This window comes from Barbatula barbatula (genome assembly GCF_947034865.1).
Source record: "Barbatula barbatula genome assembly, chromosome: 2".
NCBI classification, from domain to species: Eukaryota; Metazoa; Chordata; class Actinopteri; order Cypriniformes; family Nemacheilidae; genus Barbatula; species Barbatula barbatula.
The window spans coordinates 1,930,380-1,942,430 of NC_136767.1; the positions used below are offsets into that span (position 1 = coordinate 1,930,380).

At 39.8% G+C, this 12,051-nt stretch overlaps 1 protein-coding gene across 1 annotated transcript in view; it reads left to right on the plus strand.

Annotated features, from left to right (window-relative positions):
• Positions 1–12,051, plus strand: part of kcnt1b (potassium sodium-activated channel subfamily T member 1b) — a gene marked incomplete at its 5' end in the record, with an annotated part of 51,248 nt that overhangs the window by 31,273 nt on the left and 7,924 nt on the right. The window contains 14 exons of the mRNA XM_079451339.1: positions 1,335–1,398; positions 1,643–1,751; positions 1,963–2,071; positions 3,177–3,326; positions 4,393–4,628; positions 5,946–6,159; positions 6,938–7,043; positions 7,408–7,580; positions 8,292–8,363; positions 8,513–8,647; positions 8,722–8,833; positions 9,051–9,152; positions 10,745–10,828; positions 11,292–11,420. Coding sequence (XP_079307465.1) covers positions 1,335–1,398; positions 1,643–1,751; positions 1,963–2,071; positions 3,177–3,326; positions 4,393–4,628; positions 5,946–6,159; positions 6,938–7,043; positions 7,408–7,580; positions 8,292–8,363; positions 8,513–8,647; positions 8,722–8,833; positions 9,051–9,152; positions 10,745–10,828; positions 11,292–11,420 — 1,795 coding nt within the window. The remainder of the gene's footprint in view (positions 1–1,334; positions 1,399–1,642; positions 1,752–1,962; positions 2,072–3,176; positions 3,327–4,392; positions 4,629–5,945; positions 6,160–6,937; positions 7,044–7,407; positions 7,581–8,291; positions 8,364–8,512; positions 8,648–8,721; positions 8,834–9,050; positions 9,153–10,744; positions 10,829–11,291; positions 11,421–12,051) is intronic.

Below are 12,051 nucleotides of genomic sequence, written 5' to 3' on the forward strand. Positions count from 1 at the left end.
GGTTTGTGTTTATGAAAGCACGGCTCCTAATCCATCATCCTATTTATTTAAAGGCCACTTTTCTATTAGCATTTCAATTATATACTTGTTTTATTCAACCGTTTTTTAGAAAGTTTTGTAGTTTCGTGTCTGTGTTATTGCTGCACTGTTAATATTATGGAGGCCATGTGATTTATCACCTGTATATTTGATCATTTCTATATCACCTTGAAAGGCTTCTGCTGAATAAAAAAAATATTTGGAATATTATACAGTATATCTTTTATAAGTCCCACATATAGCAGAGCTACAAAGAAAGTGTCTCTGAAGTAAAGCGCACATATTTAACAGCACAGGATGTACAATATACATTTTAATAAGTTTTTTTAAAACAGTGTAAGTGTATTTATTTAATCATTTATGCCGGAGACATATTTTGTTTCCGTTTTCTTCTTCAGTATGTGCATTTACAGAAATTGACTTATAGATACAAACCCATAGACGTGACAACTAGCCCTGGACTCATTCTGTATATTACCACTGTTAAATGTAACTTCTAAGAACTTTCTTCACATTTTACCTTGCCCTTAATTTACATTTACAGACCATTTTAATATTTCTGAATTTATTATTGTCTCTTAGTTTTTTCTGCGGCTGTATAAAAGTAGTAGTTCGTCTTCAAAATGAAAATTCCGTCATCATTTACTCACCCTCTTGTCATTTCAAACATCAAAAAAGGATGTTTTGAAGAATGTAGTGAACAGTCATTGGTTACAATAGAAGTGAATGGGAGGCTGGGCTGTTCCGCTACCAACATTTTTCAAAATATCTTCTTTTGTGTTCTGCAGAAGAAAGGAAATCATACAGGTTTGAAATGACAATAGGGTGAATAAATGATGACAGAATTGTCATTTTGAAGGTGACTTGTATAGACACCAACAAGGCTCAACATTTATTTAAAAAATCTGTATTTTCTGTCAAAGATGCTGTGTGCTTAACTTGCACTGAACATTCCTTGAACAGAAAACAGAAAAGCAACAGAATGTTTATAGTAGCTGTCAGTGTTTTATTTATAACGCTATATAATGTTGTGGACGGGCAATAGCTCTAATGAACATTGGTATTTTGTTTCCTCTATACTGGTTGGCCTCGTCTTCTGGACCTGGGGTCGGAACACCGTGAAATTGACTGTGTCCATCTTAAAAACACAGCAGCAATGACCTGCCACCACAGGCACATACAGTACACACAGAAAACGCACGCATGACAGTTTCAAGCCTCAGGGCATCGCAGCAACACAGTGAGGTTTGCTGTTTGAGTGACACAGGTGTGTAATGATGTTGTGTGTCTTGCAGAATGGACGATGCAGAGGCGTGCTTCATACTCAGCAGCAGAAACGAAGTGGACCGCACGGCAGCTGTAAATACAAACACTATGCATTTAAACTGATCAAATATAAGGTCGGCCTTGAACGCACTGTAATTTGCTTTGAATTACTGTTTTTATGCCAGATCGCATCAATTTGAATGCACTTATTCAAGCGGCAACATCTGCTTCATGAATAAAAAAATATGCGAACCTAATATGCATTAGTAGTACAGGCGAGATAAATGTTGAAGGTTATCATCATCACATGAGAGAATGTTGCGTGTTCTTCTGAAAGGACCATCAGACCATTCTGAGAGCGTGGGCTGTGAAGGACTTCGCGCCGAACTGTCCTCTGTACGTTCAGATTCTCAAACCCGAGAACAAATTCCACGTCAAATTTGCCGGTGAGTTTTTTTGGAGACATTTCTCAAAATATCTTCTTTGGTGTTGCACATGTAATACAAAGTCATGCAGGTATCGTCCAACATGATGGTGAATAAATGATGTCAGAATTTCTATTTTTGGGTGAACTAAGCTACTGTGAAAACCATTTTAAGCTCGATTCTCATGATAGGTGTTATCATCGACAGATCATTTGTGTGTTTTGTTTGTTAGATCATGTTGTGTGTGAAGAGGAGTTCAAGTATGCCATGCTGGCCCTGAACTGCGTGTGTCCGGCCACCTCTACACTGGTGACACTTCTGGTTCACACGTCTCGTGGACAGTGAGTACTTACAAACGTCTCTTGGGCTTTTGAGACGTCCCGAAATCAATTTATACATTTAAGTCATGTCGTGCGGGATACATTGGTGGCGTATTGTGCATTAGCGTGTTTCCTGCATTGTGACTCATCTGCTTTATAGCCAAATCAATCAGTGTCTCTTTTTAATGCAGATTATGTGTTTCCCCTGTTGTCTGTCTGCATTGTTGTGGAAAGGCAATTTGCTCAAAGGTTATTTGCTTTCTGTTTTGATAAAGATTAATGGCTCTCCCATTTATTTATATGGTCCGTATGTCACTGACAAATAAATACAATCGAATGAAATCACTTTTATTGTCACATCACCAACAACCACAATGCACAGAGATCTAATGGTTAGTAACTAGATGTCGACAGTGTATTATAGTGTTAACAACTTTGGAATGACTCCAAATAATTGTCTTCTTTAGCGAAAGAAAACAATTCATATTTTACACATAATGTAAATATGACGACATGTCGATAACTTTGAATATCATTGATTCTTGCGAGACTGGTAATGAAACACGCATATGAAAATTACATTAATGCACTGCTTTTTAACACACAACATATTGACTGCTAAATAAGATCACAGTATTAATCTTTTTCTCTCACAGCGTATCGTAGATGAACTGGAATTACTTTACACCTTATTCAAATTAAGTTATCAAATTAAATTATTTACACCTATTTTGTGCATTCTAGTGAACAGTAAAGGACTGGCTGTGTGTTGTTAGGACTGTATAGTGTATATTATGTCAGCGTGTAAAAACGTATTGAGGTCAGACAATAGCAAATCTTGCTTCTGTAGTCTTCTACGTGTTCACGTATTAATTTTTTTGTTTTTTAAATCCCTAAAACTCTTTTTACTCTTGTTTTGGCGCAATGTATACCACCCCCTGTGTTTTGAGTGGTCCGCTCAGAATTTCAAAGACATCGGACCCTGTGTCCTGTATTCATCACTACCAACTTTAGATCACCTGAGACAGTTGTTATGTTATACTCGGTGTAATTGAGGCCTAACAAAGACAGAGAAAGGTATTTGATCTTCCCCCAAATTAATCCCACAATTTCTGTGATGTTGCAGAGAAGGGCAGACGTCTCCAGAACAGTGGCAGAGAACTTACGGCCGTTGCTCGGGCAATGAAGTTTATCACATCCGCCTAATGGACAGCAAGTTCTTCGGCGAATACGATGGGAAGAGCTTCACTTATGCCTCCTTCCATGCACATAAAAAGTGAGGATTTGGAATACGTTGGCTCTCATCTTTATGACTCACTTATAGAAAGAATGTGGCGTTTAAGTCATTCATTTAATCTCATCCTGAATATATTGCATACTTGTTGAACCAAGGGAGTTTAAAATAGTGAAGTGCTGCCTCTCTCAAATAATGAGAGGATTTTATTGATAGGGAATATTGACATATAAATTATAACCATATAAAAATGCAAATTTAATTTTGAAATCGCATACATGGCACAATGTACTGAATTAAATGAAGTATGTACACTCCAAATGAAGGTGCTTCAAAGGTTCTCTGATGCCATAGAAGAACCTTTTTTGTCTCAATTGTTCCATAAAGAACATTTAACATCCGAAGAACCTTTCTGCTTCTTCAGATTATGAAAAGGTAAAAAAGAGATGGTTCCCTTTCTGTCGGTGTCTGGACGTTGTGTCGAGACTGACAGAATGGGGTTTGATTTGAGAACCTATCATCTCCGATTGTACTTTCGAAAGGCCAATGAACTTGGCGAACGGGACGGCCACGCTTTGAAGTGGATGCGGGAAACACGACCCATCATCATGCATGAACCGCGCACCACCACGGAGAAGTGACATGCGATGTCTACTCTGGTGGTCTGAGAGAGACACCTACGGCTTAACCTTCTGCAGATGAGAGACGCTGAGGAGGTACGCTTTCAAAATGCGGCTATCGCGCAAGTTAGTCTGTTTGGGACACCGTCAAGGATTTTCTCGGCTGTAAAGAGGCAGACGGGGTCACCGAGTCCGGCCCGCGACTGGTTCCCGGAAGCCCGCCCATCAGCCGCTCCCCCCACACGTGATGTGGAGTGTTGCAGAGGAGAGCATCGATTCTTCTATGGCATCACTGTAAAGAACCTATTAAGCACTTTTATATTTAAGAGAGTACTTGTTGACCATTACAGTATGTTTGGGTTCATTCTCTGACTTACTTTACGCACAATTAATACATTTCTTGCTAATTCTTAAGTAGATTTTCCTTTCGTGTCGTCCTTGACAACATGGTTCGGTCATGTATTTCATACTTTTTTACTTGTCTTCAGATACGGTGTCTGCTTAATCGGTACAAAGCGAGAAGACAACAAGAGCATCCTTCTGAACCCCGGTCCACGTCACATCATGTCTGCCACAGACACCTGTTACTACATCAACATCACTAAAGAAGAGAACTCGGCGTTTATCTTCAAGCAGGAGGAAAAACACAGCAAAGGGATGTCGACCGCCGGCGTGTACGACGCGCCCTCACGTCTCCCGGTGCAAAGCATAATCGCAAGCATGGGTGAGGAGACAAGCAGCATCTATAAGAAGTGTACTTGATAATGTATACTTAAGGATAGATAAGAAAGACTAGATGCTGATGTCTTTACGAGGCGTAGCTGTGACCTTAAAGGGATACTTCACCCAAAATTTTTATTCTGTCATCCTTTACTCACCTATGAGTTGAGCGAACTATGGCAGTCAATGAGGTCAAAAGCTGTCTGGTTAGAAGCATTCTTCTGAATATCTTTCTATGTGTCCATCAGAACAAAGACATTTATTCAGATTTGGAACAAGTGATGACAGAATTTTAATTTTTGGGTAAAGTATTCCCTTAAAACACAAAATAATCTTGTAAACTCCACCCACCTTCTGTGGTTTGGACAGATAGGCCTGCCCCTGCGTTAGTTGAGCCTGAAGTTGCTGTTCAGTGTTGCCGTACGAGTTTACTAACTTATTTATAATTCTATAGAAAAAAATGTAACTAAAAGAAACTACACATGTCAGCTTTCAAGTGTCGTTGGTTTTAAAACAGCGCTGCCGTGTGGAGCATGTCTGCTTTTATCAAACTGTTACCTCACGCAAAAGTCATGCTCATGATATGCTTTATCTTTTATTGTTTCTCCTTTGTTGAAGTTGATCAGTCTACTTCATATGGTAAGTTTGAGCATGTGGTTTCCTTAGCGACAGAGCCACGGTTAACCATTCGATGTATGCATTAAATGTATACATAAAAGTTAACATTTACAGAAATCTACCTTTGTCGCATTCATTCCTGTTATTTTAAAGACCTCGCGTGTCTCGTCTCGTCTCCGGAGAGGGAGGATTTCTTTACCAGTTTTGCTTGGAAACTGCCCTTGCATGTATGAAAAGACCCCCTGACACCTTTTTCACATAAGGACCTGTTATTCCATCGTTTATTTTTCACAATTTCCCTCAACATTTGACAGAGGAACCAGATATTTTGGTATTGAAACCATGCAGTGCTTTTAGATTTTAGTTGGGAAGCACTGCTTTGTAATGTATGCACATCAGTGTTTATTCATTATTAGCAGAAAATCAGGGTTGAGGTCAACTTCAGTCTTCAGTGATTAAACATTTATTTATACTGTATGTCTGAGTCCCTTTTCATTGGTGGAAATCGACTGGATTTTGACCTTAATTTTGAATAAAAAAACGGTTTTCACTATTTCTTTGGCCATTTCCATTGCAACCAAATAAATAACAGAAATAATAGCAGTCAAACCTGGCAACGGTTCAGATTTGACCTTTGTTCTTCTGCTGGCAGACCTAAACTAGAACCAAACCTAAAATATTGTTCACTCGTCCTGCATTACAGGAACTGTGGCCATTGACCTGCAGAATCCAGACCCACCCGTCGACAGCAGTAAACTGGCGTTGCCCACAGAAAACGGAGCCGGGAGTCGCAGACCCAGCATCGCCCCTGTGCTGGAGATCGCTGACTCCTCTGCCATCCTACCATGTGACCTCCTCAGTGACCCCTCTGAAGATGAGACCAACCAATCGGATGAGGAGGGAGCCCCGGCGTTAGAGTACAGTTTTATTTGACAATTCAATATGGAACCATTAAGAAAAATCGTGTCTAAATGTGGTTTTAATTCTATTTTTAGTTGAAAGGTCCAATTGCAGGATTCTGCTAGATTATGTCTTTTCACATCAACTGTACCTGCATGTTTATGACCTGGACTGAAAATAGCTGTGTGGTGGAATGGTTTGCCCCTGGGGGGGCTTTTACTTTATTAATCGATCAGTGATTTTCACAGAACCACACAGAAACTGCATAGCAACACACTAAAATCCCATTTTGAACATCTTAGCAACACCATGGCAACCGGCCACACCACCATAGCTAAAGCTATTTCTATTTCGTGCCTCTCTCTCTCTCTCTCTCGACTCTCTCACACACACAATCGCCAATCGGCTAAACATTTTTAATACTGCCAATGATCAGTTTGATCTACACATTATATACCTCACGGGACCTACAAATGTCCCAACAAGGTCAAAAAGGATTGGTAGTGCTATCTTCATTTGGTCCCCACACTGGGAGGTTTAACTCTCTTTTTAAAGACTTTCCAGAGCCAAAGCTCTGACAGAACAACATTTATATTCTCTCACCCCAGGCGTCTGTTCTGTTCTTGCGTCTGCTTGTTCTTGCTGAGGCTTTGAATCTTTTTTCTGGTGCACAGAATGAATCGCAGTGCTCATAGCGCCCTCTACTGATGTGTGCCATATTACATTCTCATTGAACAAGATGTTGTCAGTTATTATTTAGCTATTTGACATTGTGTTTATGCTTTTGTTTATAAGGTGTGTTAAAGGTTACCCACCCAACTCACCATACATCGGAAGCTCCCCGACACTTTGCCACCTTCTGCAACAAAAGGCACCGTTCTGTTGCCTGCGACTTGACAAGGTCAGTGATGTTATGTTTATTTTTTCACCGTGAAATCTACAAATGGATTTAAATCATATTTTATGCAAAGAAATTGTCCAGGAAAGCATCTCACTTTTGCCTCTCTATCGCCATCTCTGTTTGAAACGTGCACGGTATTTTTTCAGATGAGATCAAACTATTTTTATGTTGCAAAATTCAACATGACAGCTTCATTTATAAATCATTACACGCTTTGTTGTACCTTCGTGTATCAGAAAAGATTACAGATTTCTGTGTAACATATCCCCGTGAAGTCAGCGTGTTTCAAATATATCTAAAGGCGATATCCTATTACTTTAATTTGTTTAAATCAATCAAGAGTTTTATTTCCATTTTCATTCAGGGTTGTCGGCACAACAGTTTTGAGGACGCCAAGGCGTATGGCTTCAAGAACAAGTTGATCATCGTTTCTGCTGAAACAGCTGGAAACGGCCTGTACAACTTCATAGTGCCGCTGCGAGCCTATTACAGACCGAGGAAGGAGCTGAACCCCATCGTGCTGCTGTTGGATAATCCGTGAGCGAGCAGCCGCATTGCTTTTTTCACAGCATGTTACTCTTTAAACCGATGGGTTTGCACACTCAGCTGTCAGGGTGATGATTTCCTATTTTTAAAGTAACAGTTCACCCCAAAATCTCTCATCATTGGTTCACCCTCATTCAGATGTAGATGAGAAGTAACGAATGTTAAGCTTTTTCTTAATTGATTAAAATTGGGTTAAAAATGACAATCATTTATTGATTCATTGTTATGATGGCATAATGTTTTTTTGGGCATGTGAACATTTTAAGTCATGCTCAGCTTGCGTTACGTACAGCAATGGGATTTTTTTATTCTTCATTTTAATTTGGCATGAGGGTGAGTGAACAATGACAGCATTTTTATTTTCAGCTGATCGTTCTTTAACTTTACGACTTAACAAAATATGTTTTGTCTACTGTGTTGTAAGATGGACGTAAACATTCACTGTTACATCTTGCTCTCCAATTCTAAATGCTTTCAGAATAGTTTTGTTCATTGCGCAGAATTGCTTAAGCAATTGTACTCGCGCTGCTCATTCGTCTCTCAGCGTTTCCATGGCAACTCTGAGATGTGTCAAAAGCCATTTTACAATTACCTGCATATGCGCAAGCTTCTATATCAGGAATGAATGTTTGTGAGGTGGCTCTGCCAATGCCAAACCTTTAAAAATAACGTGTGGATTTCTGCTCAAACGTCTCTTTCCAGGCCTGATAATCATTTTCTGGAGGCCATCTGCTGTTTCCCGATGGTGTACTACATGGCCGGTACCATTGACAAGTAATTATACACGTCCAAATGTCTTGGTTTTTCAAACAAACATTTTAAATACCACCAGAATTTTCACTTGTGGTGTGTAGCTCAGCAAATACGGTCATACATGTGTGTTGAGTTTGAGACGAATCTGAGCCGTCTGTCTGTATTGTCAGTTTGGACAACCTGCTGCAGTGTGGCATCATCTACGCCGATAATCTGGTGGTGGTGGATAAAGAGAGCACAATGAGCGCAGAAGAAGACTACATGGCAGATGCTAAGACCATCGTGAACGTTCAGACCATGTTCAGGTACATCTCGAGAGATCTATATTCCAGCATTAACCGATGTCAAAGCAATTCTTGACTTTTCTGTCGTCTGATAGGTTGTTTCCAAGTCTCAGCATCATCACAGAGCTCACTCATCCTTCTAACATGAGATTCATGCAGTTCCGTGCCAAAGATTGCTACTCCCTGGCTCTCTCCAAACTCGAAAAGGTCTCCCATCTTCACCTTTCTTTAATTTTAGAAGCAACCACACTAACCTGTGGCATTAACACCGTTTAAAACGTTTCAATTTGATAAAAAAACGTTATGACACAAGATTATTTTGTTTGGGTTGGAAGGCTGAAAATATCCAGATGGTTCTGTTTCAATTAACCAGCCGTGGAAGGAGGCGTTCATCTACGCTTGGTATGTGTTCCCTTTTTTCCAGATAGAGAGAGATAAGGGCTCTAATCTGGCCTTCATGTTCCGCCTCCCGTTTGCTGCCGGCAGAGTGTTTAGTATCAGTATGCTGGATACTCTCCTCTACCAAGTGAGTTTGTACATCTCATCCCATTTCTGCACATTCTGTACTGAGAACTGAAGAGAAGTCACGTGCCTCCTGGTGGCACTGTGATGTACATGCACACACATAATGATAGAAACATATTCAGAAACACAACATTTGAAATGTTTTAACACCAAATAGATTATGTAGCTTTTGATCTATAATTACCATGGATACTTTTAAATGCATATAGCAAAGTCAAACTCCATGTATATATTGTAAATCAATAATGATCATTTAAAAAATGATGTAATATTTAAGATGTTTTTATCACTATGTGTAAATAAATATATAAATGTTTATTATTATTATCATAAAAGAAGTATTTTATTTGCATGAATACAAATGCTTCAGTTTTGCAATTTAATACAATTGTTTCATTATAAATTACAACTGTTCAGTATTACAATCAAAGCAAAAATCCCCCACCTAAATGTTTTCGACATATATAAATCGCAATATGAATTAATATACATTTATTTTAAGATATAATATAAACAAATACATGTAAATGAAATAGATTTATTTTATATTATTATTAAGGTTCAAGTTCAAATGTATTGCTATATATTTTAATGTTATTAAAATAAAATAACTGTTTATTTCTTTTTAAATACTATGTGACTTAATATTCTCAGTAATAGATTTAAGTTATTGCTTATAATTATACATAGAAACAGACACTCTCACGCGTAACATTTACAGTATGTACTGTATGTATTGCACTGGGACGGTTTACAGCAGAGTGTGAAGCGGCTGGAATGAAAATCAGTACCTCCAAATCCGAGGCCATGGTCCTCAGTCGGAAAAGGGTGGCTTGCCCACTTCAGGTTGGTGGAGAGTTCCTTCCTCAAGTGGAGGAGTTTAAGTATCTCGGGGTCTTGTTCACGAGTGAGGGGAGGAGGGAACGGGAGATTGACAGACGGATCGGTGCAGCTTCTGCAGTAATGCGGTCGATGTACCGGTCCGTCGTGGTGAAGAAAGAGCTGAGCCGCAAGGCGAAGCTCTCAATTTACCGGTCAATCTACGTTCCTACTCTCACCTATGGTCATGAGCTTTGGGTCATGACCGAAAGGACAAGATCCCGGATACAGGCGGCTGAAATGAGCTTCCTCCGCAGGGTGGCTGGGCGATCCCTTAGAGATAGGGTGAGAAGCTCGGTCACCCGTGAGGAGCTCGGAGTAGAGCCGCTGCTCCTCCACATCGAGAGGGGTCAGCTGAGGTGGCTTGGGCATCTGTTACGGATGCCTACTGGACGCCTTCCTCGGAAGGTGTTCCGGGCCCGTCCGACCGGGAGGAGACCCCGGGGAAGACCTAGGACACGCTGGTGGGACTATGTCTCCCGGCTGGCCTGGGAACGCCTCGGTGTCCCCCCGGAAGAGCTGGAGGAAGTGTCTAGGGTGAGGGATGTCTGGGCATCTCTGCTTAGACTGCTGCCCCCGCGACCCGGTCCCGGATAAGCGGAAGAAAATGGATGGATGGATGGACTGTATGTATTCTGTCTCTGTTTCATTGATTCTGGATGAAACAGTCTGGAGATCATACTTGTGTCTTTATCTCTTCTATTTCTCCTCTAGTCTTTTGTGAAGGACTATATGATTCTCATCACAAGGCTCTTGTTGGGTCTAGACACCACGCCGGGTTCTGGCTACCTCTGTGCTGTAAGTGTGACCATAAACATACACACCCACACACACTCAACAGCCAGTTTGCGTAGCATCTTTTCACATACGCAGTCATTGTTCCAGACCGGGCGCATAAATCTGATTCTTTGAACTGCTCTACCCACTTACATTATCTGTGCTGACAGTAGTGTTAGAATGAAGCAGATGGTGTAAAATGATGATTACATGTTTAAAAAGCACAGTAATATGTGATCATATGTGTTTATTATGTCATATTTTCCCAAACCATAAAATAATATTTGAAAAAATAAATCATATGTAATACAAATAGAATTATTATAAGACTCATATATAGTTTAGAGAATGAATGGATGATGCATTTACCATATTTACTTTTCTTATACATCCCCCCCAAATGTACATTTTGGCCTAAAACAAGACACTTTCTTCTATATATTCACAAAAGAGTCTGTATATAAATGAAACTCTTTTGAATCAGATGAAAGTAACAGAAGAAGACTTATGGATCCGGACGTACGGGAGACTGTTTCAGAAGCTGTGCTCATCCAGCGCAGAAATTCCCATCGGGATATACCGCACTGAATCTCACATGTTCTCCACCTCAGAGGTAAGATGAGGTTAGACAGAAGATCTGAAAGTTCAAACATCGCTCATTTTATACGGCCCATCTGACTTCAGACGCTTGCACAGCAGATAGGATCTGTCACTTTGTCTTTCTCTGCTCCTGTGCCGTGTCGAAGGCTATATCGTGGCTTTGCTGGCTGTCATATTAGATGTTTTGCGATTTTGCTCGTGCAGTTCTTGTGCTAATCATTTCTCATTCTGATCATTCACATTAATGGCTTTGTCCAGTTTAAGGAGGTTTGCAGACAGGTAAGAAAGTTGACTTTGCCCCATTTCTATGCCACTTTTGCGGCATTTTTTGAAAACTTGGTTTTGACTGCATTATGTATTTGTTTATGTTTTATGGAATATCCTTCCACTTTTCATTTTTTCTTTCACCATGTGTCAAGCTGGTCATTTTTAAAAAGCTTGTTTTATAACTTTTTAGATTTTAGAATCTTTTTATTTATGATCTTTTATAGATTTATTTTGTAAAGGTGCACAACCGGCTTTGCTCACACTGCATTCAGCCATTTTGCTAGTGACATTAACCTTCGTGCAAATAGATCAATATTTGATATATTGCCATTTGAAAAATTGAGAGACCATTTTTTGTTTATCAGAATTTCTAGGTA